General features: G+C 38.9%; 1 protein-coding gene across 1 annotated transcript in view; it reads right to left on the reverse strand.

The window, feature by feature from the left end:
* The window catches only part of ITGAV (integrin subunit alpha V), a 79020-nt gene that overhangs the window by 41291 nt on the left and 13150 nt on the right, over window positions 1–24579 (reverse strand). Inside the window, exons 2-4 of the mRNA XM_026668029.2 lie at window positions 17703–17830; window positions 2651–2742; window positions 1334–1448 (exon numbers count right to left, since the gene is read on the reverse strand). Of these exons, the coding sequence (XP_026523814.1) occupies window positions 1334–1448; window positions 2651–2742; window positions 17703–17830 (335 nt within the window). The remainder of the gene's footprint in view (window positions 1–1333; window positions 1449–2650; window positions 2743–17702; window positions 17831–24579) is intronic.

A 24579-nucleotide genomic window follows, 5' to 3' on the forward strand; every position in this document is an offset into this window, starting at 1 on the left:
CACATCACTGTGAATAGCTCATAATTCATTCATTCTTACCTCCTCCCTATTTTTTAGTCCACAAGTACTTCTTAGGGGGTAAAAGGTGACGAGAGGCAGTATTCGGTCCTGCAAATTCCTCACTTACATTTTTAGGTGATACAGGCCAGTTACAAGGTGATCACCTCACCAGCTGCTTTTGGGAATGCATTTCAGTGATAAGTAACCTTGCACTTCCTACAACTCGGACAAAACTGCATAGTTGGCAACCTGCTAGGAGAAGCACAGCCAACCATGTATTCTGCTTGACAGACACATTTCTGAGATTGAACTAGGCACTGAAAGCAAAATTGTTAGACACTATCCTTCTGACTTCATAGGGCTTTGTCAATCCGACATTGTGCAGGTATGATCTACCGACATACTGAACTTATGAGAGAAGGGTTTGTTCTGAACTATTACTAACAACATTGGCTTAAAATACTGCCTGTTTCAAAATATAAATGTGAAAGATAAGCATGCTCTTTTCTTCTACATTTACAACGCAGTTATGACCAGACATAGCAATGAAATGCAGTTTGCATTAAAACAGGAAAAGGCATTCCTCTGCAGATCTCTTGCAGGCTAGGAGAGAGTCCAAGAAGCTTTTTATGACATGTTTAATCCTCTGACTATAGAGCTTCAGAAAAGAAATGCTAACAATCTTTTCATTTGTATATTCTTTTGATCTTGGCCTTTCTTTCAGTATAGTACTTTAAATAGATGATTGGCTGGAAGAGATGTTAAGCCAACCCAAAATGATTTCCTGAATTCTTTTGAATCCTACTCGAAATGGGCCACACACACTCCAGTTCCTACATAATTTGGATTTGCTGCATTATTTTCCCCAAATCTCCTAACAGACCAGCTTATTCCACTCAGTTGGGAAAAAGGATCAATTCAGGAGTGAGTACGAAAGGATAAAGCTCCCTTTATGATGTCACAATCTGTGTCTTTATCATTCTGGTATCATCATGGTTAGATACAGGCTTGTGAAATCATAGAGATTGTGGCGGGTGTGGGGGGCGGGAAGCAGAACAAGCAAATCCAAATCATACTCCATTCATTTCCAGATTCAAATCTTCATAGTATTTTCTATGAAATCCAACTCTAGAGAAAGTGCTAAAAAGATAGATTTGCCCTCTCTCAATTGTTTTCTCTGTTAAGGATCCACCCAAATGACTGCAGAGAGATGAAGGAACAATATGGGAAATATGGATGTTTAAGACACATTCCTTCCAACGATGCATGCAATATGATGGTACATAGAAAACAGAATTTGTGCTGTAATTGTAACAAGACATTTTCTACATACTTGACCTGCAAGGAGCATATTCAACAGCTTTAGACCCATCGTGAAGATAACAAGTTCCCACAGGTTCCCTCTGTGCTTTCTGCTCAGTTCTCCAGTGATATAAAGGAGCACATGCCTGCAGATGGAAGTATTTAGAAAGCTCTTTAAAAAGGGCAATGGCCATGGGAAATATCAAGGGAAAAGAATGGTTATGAGCAACAAGCAGTCTCTGAACAAACAGCTATGGAAAACAAAGAAAAACACCAATGCGCTGATGATAAGTCTATTCAACTGAATACTGTTTACCTACTGGATGTACTTTTCAAATAAGATATATTATGTGCGTTTTAAAATAACCGGGTTGAAGATTCCTCTCCCTCCCCCACAAAAAAGTACATTAAATTTGCAACGAGCCCTGCTGTGAGTTTGCTGATATTGCTAAACTATGAAGTGGGAGGAATCAATGTGCTGTATTTTACAATTCAGTTAAGTAGTGGCTTCATGCATGTGTTCAAATGAGCCAAGAAAATTTAAGGGGAAGAGCTTGTATATCAATTTTATGCTAATGTGCAATGAAGCTGAGAGAATCTCTATAAGGTATGACTTAGTCTTGAGTATGATCTTGAGCCCATGCAATTGAGTTACAGTTGACAGACCTAAGATTTCAATACAAACCAGGTCATCCCTTTATGCACACTGACTGGAAAATTCTGGAACTTGAAGTCCACAAATCTTAAAGCTGCTGAAGTTGAGAAACACTGATTTAGACATTTCCTTTTCTGTTTTCAAAGTCTTAAATATGATTGCCATAGTATTCAGTGAACTAGTTACATAATGTCAGAGTTTTTCTATCTCCACTGACACCCAATCAATCCCTGGACCCAATTTAAAATACTACTTTTAAACCTCTAATTGATTTTGGCCCTGATTAATTGACAAAGCTATATTTATCTACTGGATGTTAAAGCCATCTATGGCTCTGATCAAAGAAGTGACCTATAAGGAAGAACTTTTCATATACTTTTCAGAATTTATATTTGGATATTGTAAAGTAATTCAGTTTGGCACAGAAACTGAATATTTATTTAGTCCCTTAAGCCTGTTATGATTGCAATACTTTTAAATTAGACACTGGTTTATTTTGTTGTGGTTCTTTTTTATATAATGGGCTGTGGGTTTTTTTTTTTTTTGCTGCTAGATCCATATTTATTTTATCATATGTTTTAGCCTTTAAAACATATGGTCATAATTCCAAAAATGTTTTATTGCTTGTATTCTGTATCTCATATTAGGTAGTCATGGTAGTGATGTGTGACAAGCTTTAAAATGAAGACTTACCAAAATTTTATTTTCTTTAGATCTCACAGACGCCCCAAACCACTGATGTGATTTGAATTCCAAAAGATCATCTGGAGCAAATTCTCTGTTGCCTAGAAGACAAAATATTTAGACAGAATTCTGTGAACATGACCTTGGAATGTGACAACATCCTAACTTTTAATGAATATCAAACTATCTGAAGTGATAACAGAAGTACACACAAATATAACTAGTTGTTTCATCACTTGACAAATTTATAACTTCAGAGCTAAGCTTGTGAACTGATGCCATCCTGCAACTGAGATAATGTGAGGTTGTAAAGGTGTATCTGAAGAGACCAATCTAGAATGATTCATGAGCAAAGAGCACATATTCTTCAAACACAATATCAGCCATATTCAGCCTTCTTGCCTGCAAAGGCCTGAATGCTGTTTCATCACAGACTCTGAGATACATTTCTCTGAGACGTGATAAAGGGTCAAAGTCCATTAGAAAATGACTAAAGTACAAATATTCTCCTCATAAATTTAAAAGAATGTGACTACCGATATGTAATATGTTCACTATGTCAATAAACTGAATTGGAATTTTTTTCCTTCCTTCCTTCCTTCCTCCCTTCCCTTCCCTTCCTTCTCATGGAAAGAAAAATTGTGCAGAAAATCAGAAGTCTAATATTTAAATTACATACAAGGCAAGTTAGGACTGGTACATAAAAACCTAACTGTTTTTTAAGACCATACAGCAAAATGTTAGTAAAGGAATGCCAGGATAGAAAAATCATGCCTTCCAACTAGAGAGGGTCCCCATATTTAATTAGAAAATAAGAGGCCAGTATTTAAGATATTTAACTGTGAATGGGTAATCTACATTTCAGCGCACCTTCAACCACTGAGGACTGCTAAGTAAGGTATAAATTTTACAAATGAATACAGAAATCGATTCTGCAATTGTCATGCAAGGACTGTTGTTTATTTCAAATATTTATTATTACAAAGACCAGTACAATTAAAGCTTAACATTAAAGATAAAATTTCTAGAATAAAATAATAACAAATACAATTTATGTTGAAGTCATAATTTGACAGCCTGTCAATTGCACATAAACAAGAACACGACTTAAGCTATAATGTAATCTTAATCCTTAAATTGCGAAGGCCTATGTGCTCTTGTTTATTGTCGCTTGACCTAGAAAAAACAATTTTGGACCCCTCAGAAAAGCTATGCAAAAATATGCAAAACACTATGGATAAAATTGCTTGTATTCATACCAAATATTGACACACTTTTTAATATACCGTATATGGTATCCAATAGACCCTTGAGTCCAGATTATGTAGTCTGATGTCATGGGAAAGACACTCTCTGCTTTACCCCATACTTGCTTAACCTCTATAATTTTACAGTATTCTCAGGGGTGGGATTCTACCGATTTGGACCGGTTCAAGTGAACCGGATGTTAAAGTTACATTTGGTTCACTGAACCGGTATTTCAACCCCCCACCCACCCCTTACTTCCTCTCCCCATGCTGATGGTATTCCAGCCCCATTTGTAAGAGGGTCTTCTGTGGCTTCATGTTGATGCTAAAAGGAAAAAAAGCCCAAGACGGAACCTTAAGGCATTTCATAATCATCCAATCAGAAACAAGCCAGAAGGAGATCATAGTACATGCTATTCCAAACTATGGAAAAGCCCAAAATTCTAAAAGTTATCCCTCAGGAAACTGATTAAAATAGTCAAGGTCATTCAAGATTGCTCAGAGACATTACCACCCAATCTTTAACCTTACTAAACATGGTCAATTTGTTAATAGTGCATGATTCAAGCTTTGCTCACTCATCTCTTCAATCCAATGAGTTCACCAAAATATCCCCAGGTTTTTTTATTATCTATCCACTAACTTTCTTTAGAAAGCAACTCAGACTATACCTCCGAAGACAAAACCAGCAGAGCTAAATAATGCTCTCATTAAGCATAGCTGGTAATGATTAAAAATCCTCTCTCCTGTGAGTAAGCAGCTCCTCTGTTAACTTGGTAGACTGCTGGCAATGAATCTAAACTTCTTTGTATTCTATCCACCTTGTAAGGAAATCTCTGCCTCTTTAGGCATATTATTGCTTCCTGTTGGGGAAATCCCAAAGAAACGGCTGTTTCTGCCAGAAAGCAAAACAGCTGATTTAAAATCTTATAAAATCTTAAATCTTAAAATCTTATAAAATCTTATAATACTCATGTACTATAGGATAGTTGAAATTCTACCACTTAATTTTCTGCCTTGTCAATTGTACAAAATTTCTGGTAAGAAACACAATTGCATTCTTATTGTGGGTTACCATAATGGTCTGGGTTTGAAACACAAACAAAAATACTACACTCTAAACCTACTGCATTTTAAGACTTCCACAACAGGAAGTCACACACAGAATTTTGGCAACTTAATCAGAGGGATTCCAGAAACTCATTCTGACTTAGTGTGTTCTTATATTCTGCTAATATGTGGCTCTCTGCTAGATCCACAACCAGTTGCAGACAGTTACAAATTCATATGCTGTCATTGCCATATCAGTTAATTTTCGAGATTCCATGCTTTTCTTAAGGCTCATTTCCCCATAAGTGTAAGAACAGGTAGTCCTCAACTTATAACAGTTCATTTAGTGACTGTTCAAAGTTACAATGGCACTTTAAAAAGTGACTTATGACCATTTTCACATTTACAATCATTGTAGCCTGCCCATGGTCACGTGACCAAAATTCAGATGCTTGGCAACTGATTCATACTTGTGATGACGGTTGTAGTGTGCTGGGGTCATGTGAGCCCCTTTTGTGACCTTCTGACAGGCAAAGTCAATGGGGAAGCGAGATTCATTTAACAACAGTGTTATTAACTTAACAATTGTAGTGATTCACTTAACAACTGTGGCACAAAAAGTTGTAAAATGGGGCAAAATTCATTTAACAAATGTTTCACTTAGCAACAAAATTTTTGGGTTCAATTGTGGTTGTAGGTCGAGGACTACCTGTATTTAAAACAGAACTTCAAAAATTGGCTTTCATTTATCCCCAAATATAGTAACATTTCATTACATAAATCTCAATACAACACTGCATAAATCTCAGTACAGAAAGCCATCAATTCATCACAGCCACAGCAGATCCTTACCATAAACTAAAGATGAGGGAAACCGTCTATTAGAGTAATATTTAAATTTTACAGCTTCAGGAAGTGCTTTTCAAAATCAGTTAACTTTCTGATAAAACTTTGAAAATGCACTTCCCCTGTCATCCCCATTCCGGAATGCAAAAAAATATGCTGTAGGGCAAGGGTTGTACTATATTCCCAATTAAAATACCCAGGCTTCCTCGTTATCAGTTATGTTTCCAAGGGACACTGGGAGTTGCAACTCAGAAATATTTAAGGCAGCAAAGGCTGCCTAATCCTTTTCTAGGACAAATGTTAAGGAAACAATAAGAACAGTCCCACTATTTCAGACCAGATGTTTATCTATAGCAGGGGTGTCAAACTGGCGGCCTGCTGACCAGATGAATCACACACAGGCCATGCCCACCCCCCAGCTCAGCACAAAACTATAATAATAGATTCCTCTATCAATAATACTAAACAAGTCAGGCCATGGCTATTAAACATTAAGAACATTTGCCAGGCTATTCTGCCTCCTTTACATGGATATTCTGAAGCTGTATGGAAGAACTCCATTTAAAATAAAATTAATACAAAACACCATTTGTATATACAGGAAAGATAATGCAATGTATGTTGGATTGCACAAATGTGGCATCCTCACTACCAACAGGGGACAAATAGTGAAAACTGAAGGAATTAAGATGCCCTATAAAAATAACAAGAGTTGGATGAAGACTTATAATTACAAATACCTGGGCATTCTTCAAGGTGACAACATCAAACACAAGTCAAGAAGTAGTTTAGTGGTGAAGACATCATGAGAACAAATATCTTAAAAGTCCAAACTCAGGAAATACCATCAGAGCAAGTAACAACTGGGGAATTCCTGTCATTAAATCACAGCTGGAATAGTGGGCTGGATCCAAGCAGAACTAAAAGCCATGGATAGGAAGACCAGAAAATTAATGATAATGAATCATGCCTTGCAGCGCTGTTGATACTCTACTTACCAAGGAAAATAGTTAGGTGTGCAAATGCATCAGACAACTGAAGAAGAAAAATGGGAATTGGAAGAATATTTGAAGGATGGACAGTGAAGAAAATGCACTGAAATTAGCACTAATGAAGGCTTATTGAATGCCAGAAAGATCAAACTGGCCTACAAAAAAAGATGAAATTAAGAATAGAAAAGAGACATGGCACAGCAAAGCATTACATGGCTAGAACATAAAAAATTAACAGGCAAAGCAGGTAATTTCAAGACCTGGCAATCTCTAAGAGCAAGAAAATTGAAGAAAGACACAGAGGAGCTAATTCTGGTTACACGAGACCAAGCCTTAGGAGCAAATACATATAAAACCAGAATTGAGAAGACGGCATTTCATGGTATGACATGACACTATTTTTTCTGCAGCATAAGCTGACTGCTAAATATGAATTAGCCTTTACTGGAAAAAAAAAAGAAAGAAAGCTTCTGATTTAATAAGGTGAACACTGAGCAAGGTATTGACATTTCAGAAACTGTGCCACATTTAATAATGACTCCATTAAGCCGTTAAAATAATTCTAGACAATAAATTATCTAATGTGTGCACAGTGACTAATAAAACAATATCAAATGTTATACGCCATGGTGGGGATGAAAGAAAGATAACCATTATGCCTTTGCAAGTTTGCCTGATAAATTTTGGATTCAATTAGAGCTGGATTGTAATATTTTAATCAATACCAAATTAAATTAAAAAATGCATCCCTATGTTTGGGCATAGCTGAACCAAAACAAAATAAAGTGCTTTACTAAAGAATAGTAAATATTCTTACTATGTTATTGCAAGTCAATGAGAGACACCCGTAACTACTTCCTTTTTATAACATCATTGCCTCTTAGCAAGAATGCCATTGCTGGCTTCAGCATACAGAAGACAAAAAAAATGAAGCAAAAGTACATTAAAAAAAAAGCTTTTATTGAGCCAGATCAATTATTTTCCTTGGTTTGCTACCTATACATATCCAACTTTGGCAAGGATTGCTTTCAAGTAATTATTGAAATATGTAAGCAGAATACTGCAACTGCTTACCTCACAAGATAAACGTAGCATCTGGTGAACCATATCTTATAAAGTAGCCACTGTTAAGTTAGTGCCCACTAGATGTACAACAGTGGACTATCACCAACAACCAATATGGGGAGAGTGTAGAAACTAAAATCACAGGAACTAACATTGTAGAAACTAAAAACACAGAGACTACATAGAAATTACTTTTAAATGAGTTACAGTTGCAATGTTCTCTTTAATTATTTTTATCTTGCTGAGATGTTGATGTTTTTATTTTCAAAAAATGACCTGATCTTTCGGCTTAAGAATGGGCAAAATTTTATTTAAGTTCCTCCGATGCTAAAATTCAGCTAGATGTTCTGTTCCTATACCCTCTCTTAAAACAAAACAAAACAAAGCTAGACAAAGTGACCTTCCTCTAAATCAGCTTTATGCTTTCTAATGGCATCATCACAAGATTTGAGGTCTTCACACAGCTCTAGAGTATGTTGAGATATAAATTGCTCCCCAATATATTTCCAACCTTTTGTATTTTTTCTAAACAGTATTTATTTCTGCTTTGGAAATATAACTGAAGATGAACAGTAGAACATCTTAATAGAACATTATTAATAGATCTTAATAGTTTTTCCCCCAAACCCCAAAAACTGTAACCTTATACTGTCTACTATTGACCTCATCCCTTTCCTAAGCGGTCTGTGCCTACCATCCCTGTCCTATTGTTTCTGTTATATATTTTTATATATATATATATATATATATATATATATATATATATATATATATATATATATATATATATATATATATATATATATATATTTCTTATATGTATCCATGTATTCATAACTATGTTTTTATTTATACCTATTATCTTGTAAGCAATTGACAAATAAATAATTTTTTTTTAAAATAAAAAAACATTCTCAACAGAACGTGGAGGATAAATAAATCTAGGTAGTTTAAGACACAAGATGCATTCTTATTAACGTCCTATACAAACAATTCAAAAAACAATTCAAAAAAATGAACCAGTATTTCAAATCTATCAATTTATCATTTTAACCAATCTTTAATTGACCACACGGTTTTTTATTTTGGGGGAGAAATTTTGTCTAAAACATCCTGAAAATTCAAGTCAATTTCGTATGTTAAATATTAATAGAACTTTCAAAATATTTGTATAAGAAATGACCAGGCTGATCCCGAGGGTGGGGTCAAATGCATAATCAGTTTGGAATTTCTATGCTCCCGTAAGAGTCCTAAGTCCAGTCCCCCTTGAAGTCCGTTGACTCTTATCTGGCACCAATTCATGTTGACCGTTAGTAGTTCAGATTGTTGTATGTAGGTATAGTATGAAATAAACTTGTAATACTTTTGAACTCTATCCTAGTTCCTAATTTTTGTGTTTGAGGTTTAGGAAAAAAATTGTCTCTGTATACATTTTATACCTATGTCTTTTGCTATAAATGGCTATTCAAATGTCAAGCAACTCTGATCTTAACCTTAACTCTTTTTTAAGCATTTTTTTTCCTTTTTAATGAAATATTAACAGAACATGCCAGACAGCACTACTGAACATAGAACAATACGTTTCTGAAAAACCATGCATATGATTGCATGGAGTTCTGATAGATTGTGACCTCCTAGGAGGCATCAGCAAACATGAAAGGGTTGGAAATTTGAGGGGTTTGCATATAAACACCATGATGGTTCTCAGAACTTGTTCTTACTCTGCCTAGACAAGTCGGCTGTCAGCTTGTCTAAGCGAAGCAGAGACAAAAGTTCCAAGCACAGTCTGAAGGCCTCCAATTTTGCCCTGCAAGTCACATGGCTTGCACTTGGGAAGCTGCATTGCTAACTGGACTTGCACCCACGCTGGCTGGATTTTGGAGCAGCTGTTTCAAAAAGAAAACTCAGACTTCAGGAATTATACATAATGAAACAAGTTCATCTTTCTGTTAAAAACAATGGTTAAAATTGTATGATTTAATTATTTATTTCCAATGAAAATGTTTTATTTTATAAACATGCAAGGTTCTACCATTGTTGGGTTAGACAGTTGAAATTAAAAAGTGATTTTTAAATATGGTACAATCATTTCTTGCCCAACATTTCAATAATCACATTTTATTTGAGGAGAGATTGACAGAAGTTAATTTATTATTTGAAAGTGTCAGGGCATTAGAATTTTTGGGAACCCCTTCTTGAATGAGGAGACTATACAAATGTTTTTTTTTTTTTTTTTGATGAACAAATAAATTAACAAAAAATCTAATTTAGGGGGAATTGAAACTTTTCTGACTGCCCCAGTTCTTTTAATTTAAAAGGTGAGGGTGGGACGAAGCTGTTTTTGAATTTTGCCATTCTGTCCTCTTTTTATTCGTTAAATTCTGATCCCTTGGAATCTTTCAGAGATTTACACACTATTCTGCTTTGAGTAGTATCAACGTTCAAGTTGAGGAGAGCATAATTGAGAATTCTGAATCGTTCTGAAGAGCTGAAGCCTTTTCTCTTCTCTAGAATGGATATGCAATCTGGAAAAGTTTGTCTACTTCAGGGGCAGCTTTGGGGAAGGCCACAAACAAATTGATAGATCAATAGAGGAAGATTTTCAGCTGAATAACTGTTCCTAATAATAGTTTAGCAAAATTATCTAAATCATAGATAATCTTTTTATTTTATTTTTTTATCTAATTTATATGGCTACCCATCTTACAAGAAGTGACCTGGGCAGGGTACAGCAAAAAAAAAAAAAAAGTTTAAAAACAATATGCATGTTAGACACAGTTGTATTAAAAAAAGACATCAGCTTTTTGTGGTTTTTATGTTAGAAATGTCTTCTCTGAGTCATTATATTTTCTATTTTAATTTACTGATTATCCCCACAAGAACATGATGCGAGGATCATGTTGGTAGGAAAACATTTTTATGATGAGCTATAAAAAATAGTTCCTCTGACTTCCTTTTCCCTCTGCTCCCAAAACAGAACTAAACCAAACCAAACCACCCACTTCGCATTAGTTCAACCACATTTCTGTTAACTTAATCTACTTCATGATGGGGGAAAGGGAAGCAGCTCTTCACCAATTTCCTTCTCCAGACTTCTAGCACACATTTCCTGCATGACTTCTTAAAAGCATCAGCACAATTCCTGAGATGGAGAAAGTTGAAAAGATCCCCTTTAAAATTTGCCGCCCACAAAATGGGTCACAGAAATATCTAAGCCTGCCTGCTTGCCGGTGTCATCTCTCCGACAAAGCTGTCTATTGTCGGCATTATATCACTGTGATCAACAATGCTCTCAACAGTTCAGTGAGAACTGAGCTGTGTTGCCCCATAAAGGAAACCCTTATTTTGAAAGCTTATTAAATTGGAATTTGAGCACTAGTTATTTGTTCTGAATATATCCAGCCAAGGTATTTAAGAAAAGGAGAGAATTTATATTACATGGGCATCTACTCAACCTCTGACCACTTAGTGACAGGATTCAAACTATACACCCAGCCACAGTGTACTTAGCCATAGTTTTAGGGGACTGGGCACAGCATTAAGAAGTTTTACACAATACTTTAAGCACCACTTCTGACACTATGATTCTAAAAAATAAACAGGGTTCTACGAAATAAACAGGGGGAAATAAACAATTGTACAATTTGCAAAAATTGGGTTCATGTTACCGTAGAATTAATGTAAGGGGATTACAAGTATGCATCTTCATTAGGCCGCAGAAATGTGGGGCCTTCTAAAAACAGGCTGCCTCATCACTCCCTACATATCTTTTTCCTTGTGGTCTGTCTGTTGCTGCCACCAATCTCCTGTGCCATTTACTGTTCCCAGAGATGCTCTGACTCCTTCCATGCACTGCCTGAATGCACAAAAACAAGTAGGCAAGAAAGGAAGAGCAGGGCACTGATGGTGGTGGAAAAGCATAAAAGCTTCAGATTTTATCTGACATAATTCTGGACATCTGGTCACCACACCCAGCCTTAGGCTGCACTGAGGACTAACGCAGGCAGAGTGGACTTATGACTGAGATACAGGAACAGTTACAGCTATTTTGTAGAAGTGTGGAGGATTGAAAGCAAAGAAAATAGTATTTAAAACAATAGAAATTTCTCTCGCTCTCTTTCTGTCAAGGGAAATGTCTGTCTCTCTCTTTTTTTTAAAAGAGTAATTTCATTTGTTTAAAAAAATAAAAAGTAATCCATATTTAGATTTTAATTTCTTCTCTAGATACTTTTTAGCTAAGTTATATAAGTATTCCATTTTGTATATACAGTATATAATACCGTGGTGGCACAGTGGTTAGAATGCAATATTGCAGGCTAACTCTGCCTGACAGGATGGCTCATTATGATGGCTCAAGGTTAACTCAGCCATCCTTCCGAGGTCGGAAAAATGAGGAAGGAAGGAAAACGAGGAAGGCCACTTCTGCTGACTACCGGCTGCCTGCAATTTGGCAGTTCAAATCTCACCAGGCTCAAGGTTGACTCAGCCTTCCCTCCTTCCAAAGTGGGTCAGAGGAGGACCCAGATTGTTGGGGGCAATAGGCTGACTCTGTAAACCGCTTAGAGAGGGCTGTAAAGCACTATAAGTTAGCATAGAAGTCTAAGTGCTATTGCTATTTAGGCGATGCCAACAGCATCTAGGATCATCCAGATTAGGGGAAGGTAGATGTTAATGCAGGGGTGGGCAACTATGACCCTTTTATGAATTATGGACTTCAACTCCCAGAATTCCTGAGCAAGCCATGCTAGCTCAGGAATTTTGGGAGTTGAAGTCCACAAGTCATAAAGGGGCCATAGTTGCCCACCTCTGTGTTAATGGGTAAAATAGATACTTCACCTTGAAAAAGCTTAAAGTATACCCTACTAGCCACACTTTTAGTACAAGTGGCAAACAAAAATACCTCCAAAAATAACCATCTGGTTCCCAAATTGTGGTGGCGGCACCATTAAGAGGTGCACTCAGTTAGGAAGATAAGGAAGACTTGGTACTAAAGATATGTATTAGTTCCAAGTTGAATTCTGAATGATGCCTAGCATTTCTATGTCTTTAGGTCTCAAGGAAGTGTTAGCCACCTAAAACTGCTCAAGAAATATGAAAGCCACTCCTTTTACTGATCTCCAGAGTAGTATAATAGAACAGAACAGAATAACGGGGTTGGAAGAAACCTTGGAGGTCTTCTAATCCAACCCCTTGATCAAGAAGGAAACCCTATACCATTTCAGACAAATGGTTATCCAATCTCTTCTTAAGAAGTGTTGGAGCACCCATAAGTTCTGGAGGCAAGTTGTTCCACTGATTAATTGTTCTGTCAGAACATTTCTCCTTAGTTTTAAACTGGTTCTTCCTTTGATTAGTTTCCATCCTCTGCTTCTTGTCCTGCCTTTGGGTGCTTTGAAGAATAGGTTGACCCCTTCTTTGTGGCAGTCCCTTAGGTATTGGAACACTGCTATCATGTCACTCCTAGTCCTAACCAATCTCTTCCCATTCACCTATAAAACAAGCTACAGCTTGACTAGTCCAGGATATTACTCACTGTCTGACAACTCCGTAAGTTGAGACTGGATGAAAGGCCTGCTGGACCTGTTTCTATGTCATGAGATGAGATGGGAGCCTGGGTTCAACAATAAATGCATATTCTCCAGTGTGTGGGAGGAGGCTGGCATGAACTGCTTCAGCCAAAGACCCAGCATTAGTCTTATAGACATGAAGTAGAAGATGGAGAATCCAAAAACCTAAGGGAGGGATATCAAAATAAGGAGAGATTTTATTCCTTTTAACAGCATACTATTCTTATTTAAAAGATATCAAGTGCTGGTATATGAGAGCAACAATACATCTTCAACATACAACTGTGCTCTAACTAGCAAGCCTGTTTAAAAATAACCTAAGTCCTCAGATTAGACACATTAGCTAAGCAAGCCATAGGAAATTCAGCCAACAACTAAGAATACCTGTATCACGTCACAACAGCTTAAAGCAAAATGAAATAAAACAAAGGGCTGTCCTCATAAAAAATCCTACTAATCATCCCCACATGATTTGTAAAGGCCATTCCACATGCTGGCTTAAAACAAGCTGCAAGAATCAGGCTTCAGCACAAACAAGTCCATCATTGCAGGTGTCAAAAACAGAAATTGTGTTCAACAGAATAATACCACACAGGATAAACATAGTAGGAGAGGGTGTTCTGCAGGCCACAAGTACCTTCCAACACTCCATTTATGGCTACCCAGCACCCAAGATTGTGACACTGAAATTCAGTGGCAAAATGATCAACTTTCAGCAAGCTGATTTTGTTGGGATGGCCAACAAGAATGGAAATGGGATAAAGTCATTTCTTGGAATCAAGTTATTTCCATCTTTGAAACGTCCAATCCCTTCCAAAACTGCACCAGGGAAATTCAATCATGATGCTGAATTTGGAGGGATTCATACGGAAATAAGAGCATCTTACCTTCAATAATCTTTAACCTATCCCAAAAGCCAAAAAGTAGTATCACTGTTCTTGTAGTATTATCACTGCTTCACCTGAAAGTTGAATTGAAGTACATGGCCCCTCAAATGTTTCCTGATCCTGAAATAAAGCAACCTTATCCAACCAGGTAACCTCCAAATAGTCAATCCCAATATTTGTGGACAGATACAGATTTGGAAAAGGTGGAAGAAAGCATGAGGATGGGCTGAATGACGGAATCCAGAAAAGAAGAGCTACAGAACCAAAGATTCCAAGGCTGCAGACCACCTAGAAGTGTTCTGTTTTATGTAGGAAGAGAACTTTATTCTATACACAGGGAGCAGTCATAATGTTGTTGTTTTATGTATTATTTATTTTAAAATTAATGCTAAACAAAGTGAATTTTTGTTCTGACCTTGCCATGTGGTTTAGCGTCAATCATGACTTTTTAAACTGGGGGTGGGGGTGGCCAGCACATGATGCATCCGGGGTAGGATTCAACTTTCTTAACAACCGGTTCTGTGTGGCCTAGTTTGTGGGTGTGTCCTAATTTGTGGGTGTGTCTTGGTGGTCATGTGACTGGCTGGGCATGGCTTGTATGTAAATATTATAAATATTTATGTAAATATTAAATTTTTTATAAAAAAGAGCAACTTTTACCCAAAATCAAGCAAAGCAGGCAGGCAGATTAAGTTGCTCACAGAATCACAGATTCATTCAGAGATCTATCTTTCCGCAATCAGCTACCTGAGTCTGTCACATAAAATTTGGGAGCAAGCAAACTCATAAAATTTGGGAGCAAGCAAACTCACAAAATTAACTCACAACACACTATGTATGTAAATATTGAATTTTTTATTAAAAAAGAGCAACTTTTACCCAAAATCAGGCAAAGCAGGCAGGCAGATTGAGTTGCTCACAGAATCACAGATTCATTCAGAGATCTATCTTTCTGCAATCAGCTACCTGAAAAACAGAAACTTCAGTCCTAAGGAAGGTTCAACTCTGCTTTTAGATTAGCTAGAAAGCAAGAAATTCAACAATTTCCAGCTTTCTAGCTAATCTAAATCTCCCGGCACAGCAGCTGATGGTCGGGGGAGGAAAAATAGCAATTTAGCAGGCAAGTTTGATGGCGCACATGCCAGGTAAGGAGTGGGAGGAGCCAGCCAGTGGCACGATTTGCCGATTCTCCAGCAGATAGAATCCCACCTCTGGTGAGAATATATTTTAGGCGCATGTGTAGATCATTTCCAAAAGCCTCAGCTGTGCCTCCCAGATAGCTGATAAGCGCTGCATGCAGGTGCGCAGCATTTCAAACTCGTCTTTCCTGCTTTTTCAACCTCAGCTGTGCTACGCAAAGCAGCTGAGGTTGAAAAAGCAGGAAATAAAGGACATCCAAGAGCCCCAGCGGGTGGCCAAACAGAGCAGCAGACACCGAATTTTTCAGAGCTACCGGTTCTATAGAACCGGGCCAAACCAGTAGCATCCCACTCCTGGATGCGTCCGACCAACAGGCCATGAGTTTGACACCCCTGATCTTATTCCTTCAGCATTCCATAATTATGCTGTATTTGTGTTAATTTAAGTCAGGAATAAGATACAATATTATATATCTTTGTAACATGGGTCTCACAGGGTGTGTATCCTTATGTGTTAAAATCTGCAAGACAGAAGGTGTGACAGTGTTGCTGCACATACAAAAAAGGACAGGACTTTGATTGTGATATTGTGCCCACATTTTTATAGATTTTGATCCCTTCCCAAAGATGCTGTTGGTTGGTAACCATTTACAGCAGGACATTTTGCTCCAAATTTGCACTGCTCCTTTTCCAACAAGCAACATCAGCACTAGAATTGGAGGAAAAGTACATTCTCACCCTCCCCTTTTCTGCTCATGAAGGATTTGAGCATTAAAAACATTAATCTCTCTGACTCAGTAACTAGGGGTTAGGATTTCTTCCTTTTCCAGTTAAAAATATTTTTGCTTGGAAGGCTTGGAAAACACTGTATCCAAAACAGAACAACCATTTGAACAAAAATAAGTAAAAACAGATCTTTATTTGTAGGGGGGGCGGGGGAAGTCTAGCTTAGATTCTTTAAGGAGAAGCAGAAATATCCTTGTACCTTTTCCTGAACTCGATATGAGTCTTTCTCTATTCATACCCATTTCTAAGTGGTGGGGGACTCTGAAAACTGCCTAACATAAGGTTGGTAGGGAGGGTTAAGAGAATTTGGAGATTTCATTATATAAGTGCTGTGGAACAATTCCAAGAAGTCAGATTCTGATTGACAGATAGAAAAATCTTCCAAACAGTAAGAAAAGTGGAACCAATCATTCAGAGGGATCGTCACCTTAAACTGGCTGTATCCAAATAAAAACTACAAGGCCCTCTTTTAAGGATGCTTTTTCTCTGATTGCTGCCTTGAGCACAGTATTGGACATAGTGACCTAGCTGGTCCTTCCAACTACAGGGTTTGGACATTCAGGGAGTAACACCTAGTACAAGTATCCTTGGTTTCTAAATTAGGCTAAATCCCTTACCTGCTTCTCTTAGACATTGTAAGCATAGTTATTTCGTCTTATGTCTGTTTTCTGTTTATTACTCTTTCTTTTTATTCTGAATATCTATATTTAATTTTTGTAAAGCACATGAAAACTAATGCAAACCAAAGGACAATTTATCATAAATAAGATAGTGGCAACTGAATGCACTGGGTTATGCTGTTATTTTCCCACATAGGGACATGAAATGTTCCCACACAAGCACATAAAATTATACATGTCTTTAAATATTCAATGCATAATTAGTGAACATGTCTTATACATGTTATATATTTATTGTCAGAAACTTTAGCCCAAGCAGACAGGAAACATCAGTTCATAAGAGTTATAATAAGTAGTTGGGTTTGGAGATCTCTTTTAACATGGCTTATATACGGTGTAATTTTTCATCACAGGCCTGAACTTGTTTCTTTACATAACACACATTCCCTTTATTTCTTCTAAGAGAAATTCTATCTTCTGGGATTATAGGATTCTTTAATGGCTGCCAGAAAATATCCTAGATCAGAGGAATGCAAGAATGATCAGACCAGGTCTAGATGCCACCCAACAGATTCATGGCCTTGTGCAGTCCACAGCCTCTTGGCTGCCTATCACAAAAATCTAATCTCTGTGTGTTTTCAAACAAAATATGCCACAGTATTCTTCAGTTTCAAAGTGAAGCCTCTAGCCAGCAAAGATGCCATTATTTGATGTCAATGCCATTAAATGGTCATAACAACGAATCTTGTTTGAAGTGTTTCTCATCAGTACCAAATATTTAACGAGTGATACATTGCTTTCATCTCTGCAATTTATTCAGATCTCAATGGATAAAAACATATCTTTAAAGATTAAAGAGTACCTCTAGCATCAAATATGATTGGCTGACAGTTTTGATTGGAATTCCAGTTACACTTCAGCACCTGGCCTCCTTCTACAATTTCAGGCTGAGTAGTGTTGGCCTTTGGAGCACCCACAAGGAGAAACATCCTGCAGGGAGAAACAATGAATGAGAAATCTGAATATTTTAACTTGAAGTAGGCTAATCTGAGGTATGAATTAGTATAGGGCTGTTAACCTCCCGGCCCACAGGCCGGATGCATCATGCGCTGGCCACACACCTGGTTTAGCAAAGGGGGGGAAAGTCCCGATACATCACATGACGCCGCCGTGACATGAGTTTGACATCCCTGCCTAATAGGTACCTCATGTAAATGCAATAATAATAGTAAAAAGAGGAGGAAAGCAAATGTAATGAAAAGGCCAAAACACTAAAGAACATTTTATAAGAGGAAATAAAGAAGGACTTAGCATTTCTGACTACCTATTTTCCTCCATTTAAGCAGATCTGCTGCCTGCATGACTTCACCTCCAGTTGATGTATTTCTAGCATGTCACTGTAATTCACCAGCTGCATCTGAAAACCCAGCCCAATAGAGATTTGTTAAGTATCCTGTTTTGCTGCTTGACCGAGGGTTAAACTAGATGCTCAGATAAATTACATATCACTATTTTCCTTGATTTTCTTGGGAAAAGGCTTGTGATATTCGTTTGATTGGGACCCTCATGGGCAGGGAAGGAGGCTCTGATTGGCTTTTTAGCCTCCTGCTTTTATTTTCTTCTCCTGAGGATTTTGGATATACTAGAACTTCACTTTTACCCCAAAAGACTTTCCATGCCACCATAAGTATGACATCAAGAAGTAGGAATTAGTAGTTGTTGGAAAACATAAGCTTGCCATTTATACTACGCCTTCCCCCTACCTGTGAAATACATCACCCCCCAAAAAGAGAACAAAAGATGAAACGAGAATTGTAGGCTTTAAATATCCAATGCATAGGACAAAGAATACTTGTCAACCATTTCAGATGCTACATGCAATTTTTTTTTTAAAAAAAAGTATGCAGATTTAAACTGGAATGCAGATTTAAACCTTTAAACTGGAATGCTAGAATACCTAATTAACTGCATCTGACCTTAATACCTTACTAAGTAATAAATGGCTAGGATCTGGGAGGTATGTCTGCTTTGTTTATTGACCACATGCTAAAGGTTGAGATGTAAGTATAAACAGGTATAGTATAAAGCCCCTCTTCCTTTTACATGATACATTAAAATCCTAAGTGATTGATCTTTCTGCTATAACTTTTGGCTCAGTTGTGACTTATTCAGTACTTATATGTCTTCCAAACAAATAGAAATTAATTCCCAAAAGTCTTAGTACTAGCCAGGCTAGCTAGGAAATATTAGCAGCTCAAATTGGCTCTATGTTCCTGAAGACAGCAATTTAATAAAATAAAATTGAGCTACAAGACTGTGAAAGAAAAGAGGCACCAAGGAGAATTTTACCTTGTTAGGCCATTTGGAAAAACAAAATATTTCCATCAGACATACTTGAGTAAGCTACTGGTATTATCTTAAGTAGTTTTGTAGCCTCATGAAAACTAAATTTTATTGAATTTGACATATTAAAGTTGTCTAGCCCATCCAGAAAATTACACTTAAACTTGAACAAAAATAAAATTACTAGCAACTATTAGCTTAAACCATGCTCTTTATGCTAATGTAAAGCTTATCTGGTATTTCCCCTCTCAAATATTGTAAAACATTAGGTATATTTTCCTTAATTCACAATGCTATTGTCCACAATATTCCATAGAAATATTCCAGCCATTAACTCATATATAATTTTAATATTTAGGACTCTTAATGTATGGACTGGACGGCTGCATGCTGATGCTGTGGGATAAATTAAGAGATTGTGTGTATATCAATATAAGAGGACTATATATCCAACAAGAATAAGGGTTCTTTTTTCTTGCCTTTTTTCAAGAATCTGAGAAAGATATTTCACGGATATAATTTCTGTTACTGTTTTTGAAAATTGCATCCACATCTATGCTGCTACCAAATGCTCAATAGTACTATTTTTTTCTTTACTATATTTTACTTTAAGGCATGTTTATTCATTCCTTAGGAACACAGAGTAGGTTTAAATATATGTCTATTCCTCACTATTTCAGAATGAATTTTTAAAGAGTTTTTGAAAAGCTAAGTTTCTTCTTCTGTAAACTTGGAATAATGATATTATAAATTAGTGTTTCTTAAATGTTTTTGTCTCAGGACTACTTTCCACTGTAGAACCCCCAAAGAGCTTATGCATTATATTTTTCATATTATAAATTAAAACTAATGCATTGGCTGCTGCTACCATTTCTCACTATTGTTTGATAGGATTTTAATATTGCATTATTTCTCAACATAGGGTGCAACGTAATTTTGATTTTGAGGAACAGCAAGAGAGTCTTGGGAAATCTCCAGGGTCGTAGGATCATACTTTAAGAAACAATGTCCTAAAAATGATGAATATAAAAAACTGAAAACTTGGCTTCTATGTGTGCAACTAGCAGAAGAATTTCAGTGATATGTGCATCTTGCTTCTTTGGATTGCTGCCTTATCTTAAATCTTGATTACTGCATTTTTAAAATGTCTTGGTTGAAAAAGGGCGTTGGTACTTACCTGATACGCCTGTTCTCTGTGAGCTGTGAAGAGCATCCAGAAGTGGGAGGTGCTTCAGTCTCTTCTGGAAAGGCTGGGCTTAAAACTCCGGGACGCTCCTCCTCCTCCATGGGACACCTCCTCAGCGTCCCCCAGTTTTGCGAAGACTGAGTGCCAAAGTCCGGGACTCATCACCTAATCTAGATCCCTGACTGGAACGGAACCCCACCAGATGGAAAGAAATGGGTGGGGCTGGATGCTCTTCACAGCTCACAGAGAACGGGTGTATCAGGTAAGTACCAATGCCCTTTCTCCCATGAGCTGTTCAGAGCATCCAGAAGTGGGACATACCAAAGCTTGGCCTGTCCTTAGGGAGGGACTCCATCTGGATCGAAATCCACTCTTAAATTCTATGGACCCTCTGCAGGACTCTTCTGCCAAATGAAGCGTCCACTGAGGTGTAGACATCAATTTTATAATTTCTGACAAAGAGAGATGGTGAAGCCCAAGTTGCCGCTCTGCAAATTTCGTCTATGGAAGCCCATGTGGCCCATGCTGCTGATGTTGCCGCACTCCTTGTTGAGTGGGCTGTAATGCCCTTAGGAACTGAGATGGACTGGCATTCGTAACTTTTAGCTATGCTGGCTCTCAACCATCTACCAATGGTCGTCAACGACACCTTGTGTCCTAAAGTGGATGGGTTGAAGGATAGGAATAGAGCCTCAGATTTTCAAAATGCCGCCGTGCGGTCTAGATAGATGCTTAACGCCCTTCAAACGCCAAGTCGATACCATTGATGCTCCAGTCTATGAGATGGTTTCGGACAAAAATTTGGAAGCACCAACTCCTGCGCTCTGTGGAAGACTGAATTTACTTTAGGGGTGAACGATGGATCCAATCTGAGAACCACTCTGTCCGCATGAAACACAAACAGGTCCTTTCTCATCGACAATGCTGCCAATTCAGAAATCCTCCTTGCTGATGTGATCGCAATTAAGAAGACCACCTTATATGTCAGGAATTTGAGACTAGCGGTTCTTAAAGGCTCGAACGGGCCAGTTGTAAGTGCGGTTAACACCTTGTTGAGCTCCCAAGTGGGATAGCGGTGAATTACAGGAGGTCGTAAGTTTGCAGCACCCTTAAGAAAGCTGCGGACATGTGGACGGTGCGCTATGGAATGAAGGTCACCCCAGGATATCACCGAGGCTAAGGTCGCCACCTGTCTGCATAAAGTATTTGGAGATAGGCCCTTGGTCAACCCCTCCTGTAAAAAGTCCAATAATTGTCCTATTGATGGGGCAGTTGGATCGATCTTAGGCCCCCGGCACCAGCGACAGAAAGCGGACCACGTGGCCTTGTATATACGATTTGTAGAGGACCGTCTGGATGCTTGTATGGTGGCAATGGCATCCTCTGAAATCTGTTTGGGTCCTTAAACGGTTCCGCTCAACCTCCATATGGCTAGGCTGAGCTATTGTGGGTCCGGGTGAAGTACCGGCCCTTGCGAGAGGGAAACTCTCGACGGTGGAATTTTCCAAGGTTGTTCTCTCAACAGATCCTGTAAGTCTGCGAACTATGTTCACCTGGGCCGGTAAGGGCCGACCAATATCAGTTCCGTTCGTTCCTCCAATAACTTCTGGATCAACCTGGGTATTACAGGGAGTGGAGGAAACGCATATAGAAGTCCGGGACGCAGAGCGTTGACGGCCTCCACCCCATGTCGAGTACCTTGAAATATACCGGGGCAATTGGGCGTTGAGGAGAAGACAAATAGATTGATCACCGGTTGCCCAAACCTCCGCACTGCTTCCTGGAAGACAGACGGGTGTAGGCGCCACTCTGCCTGATCTATCGAGGCCCTGCTGAGCCAGTCCGCTTGTGTGTTTAAGGCCCCTGCTATGTGTGGGATTGGAAGTGAGCTCCCCATCCTACCAGGCTGGCATTGGTTGTGATTGTTGCCCTGCAAGGTTCCTTGAAAGGACACCCCTTGTTTATCATGTTTTCCAACCGCCAGCGGAGTGATCGGAGAACATTGTGCGGTACCTTTATCCGGACGTTGGAAGTGGCTCTTCCGGATCGCTGGAAAGGTAGCAGGAACCATTGCAGATCTCTAGAATGGAATCGAGCCCAAGGCACAATGGAAATACAAGAAATCAGTTTCCCTAACAGTTGAGACAGAACTGCCAGGGAAACCCTCTTTAAGGCTCTGATCTCTCTGGCCAGACTGGATACTATTCAGCCTGTCCTGAGAGAGAAAAACCCTGCCCTCCACGGTATCTATCACTGCCCCTAAATGAACTAACCTAGTTGAAGGGATCAAATGGCTTTTATCCCAATTTATGGAAAAGCCGTGACCTTGAAGGGTCTCCAGAGTAATCTTGGTATCCAAATTTGCTTGATGTCTGGAAGATGACAAAATTAAAATATCATCCAGATAACATTGTAAACGAATAGATTTGATCCTGAGGGAGGCAGCCAACGCCGCTAGGACCTTGGTAAAAGTCCTAGGGGCCGAAGCCAGACCGAATGGTAGGGCGATATATTCGTAGTGCTGATCACAATAGCAAAATCTAAGATATTTGTAGTGAGCAGGTCTAATTGGTATATGTAGATAAGCCTCTGTCAGATCTATAGAGGTCAGGACATCGTTCTCTCTGATGCTGAGCAGAATGGACTGGAGAGTAGTCATCTTGAATTTTCGATAAACCAATGATCTGTTCAGACGTTTGAGGTGCAGAATTGCCCTCCAGTCCCCCGAACTCTTTGGGACCACAAACAATAGAGAGTAACAGCCTTGACCCCATTGTTCAGATGGAACCTCTCTAATGGCCCAAATATGCAGATGATTGATAACCTCCTGCATCAACGCTCTCTTAATGGGGTCTGTGGACCTAGGGCTCCTAATGAAAAACTTCGGGGGGGAGGATTGAAACTCTAGTGCCAAACCAAACCTAACAGAGTCCCTGACCCACGCATCAGAGGTGGAGCTGTCCCATTGATCAGCAAACAATTTTAGCCACCCTCCAATGGGAGCTGCTGTCAAGGACTCACTTGGAGCGACGAAAAAATCGGCCTCCGGTACCTCTGGGGTTTCTTCTGTTTTGGCCTCCCCGCTGACCTCTGTCGGAAGATTCCGACCTATCCTGTCTAAAACTGGGTCTGTAGCCTGAGGTTCTTTGCGATCTGGGAACGTATGGGCCTTGATAGTAGGGCCGAAAGGAACCCCTTCAAAACGACTGGGGTGTTCTGTTTTCAGACCTCCAAAAAGAGGGGGAAGCACTTTTTTGTTGTTTCTATTCTCAATAAGCAGGGGCTCCAAGACACTGCCAAATAATTTATCCTCCGATATTGGGGCTGATTCCAGCTTGCATTTATGCTTGGTATCCACCTGCCAATGTCTGAGCTATAGCAGTCTCCGTGCTGATACGTGAGATGCTATGGCTCTAGACGAGAATTTGACTGCATTAAATGTGGCGTCGGCGGAGAATTCTGCCACTGCAATAATCTTAGCTATGTCCTGGTGGGCTCTGACATTTGACACGGGCAATATATCCCTCAAGTGGAAGAGCTATCGTAGGGAGGACCATGTAAAAAAGGACGCAGCTGTAGCTGCCCAAATGGCCCAGGCATCAGAAACATGCGCCCTACGGAGTGCCAACTCTGCTCTCTTTTCCTCCGGTCTCAGGGCTTCCTCGGCCTCGTTGGGAAAGGTTGAAGAAGAGGCCAGTGCCACAATGGGCTCATCCACCTCCGGTGTTTTGAGAAAATTTGAAAACTCTGGTGCCAAATTATAATATCGTTTATCATACCCTGTTGGGGCTGGGTAGGATGCTGCTGATGCCCACTGATTTTGTACTAATTCAGCAAACATACGAGGGACAGGAATATTTTCTGCCTCATTAGCCGGTTGTGAGAATATTAGATCCTCGGATTCGTCCTGAGACCCTGTTGACAATGGATGAGGGCTTGATGTGCCTACTTCAATGTGCCTGTTCTTTGCTTTGAACAGTAAAGATTTAAAGGGGTGCGGACGAAAAAGGCCAGAAAAGGTAGGTTGGTCCAGAATGAGGCCTTCGTCACCCGACATTCCTCGTTCTCTGACAACCCCAAGTCCATCTGATGGATCGACCCCACCTCCATGGGAACATCATGGTCATCTAATTCCACCTCCTCCCGAAGACCCTGGACTGGTATGTCAGGAATATTGGGGAATACCTGAGTTTGATGTTGTCCCATATGT

The sequence above is a fragment of the Notechis scutatus genome, chromosome 1 (genome assembly GCF_049901735.1).
Source record: "Notechis scutatus isolate UNSWTSFEM ecotype Mainland chromosome 1, rNotScu1.2, whole genome shotgun sequence".
Lineage (NCBI taxonomy): Eukaryota > Metazoa > Chordata > Lepidosauria > Squamata > Elapidae > Notechis > Notechis scutatus.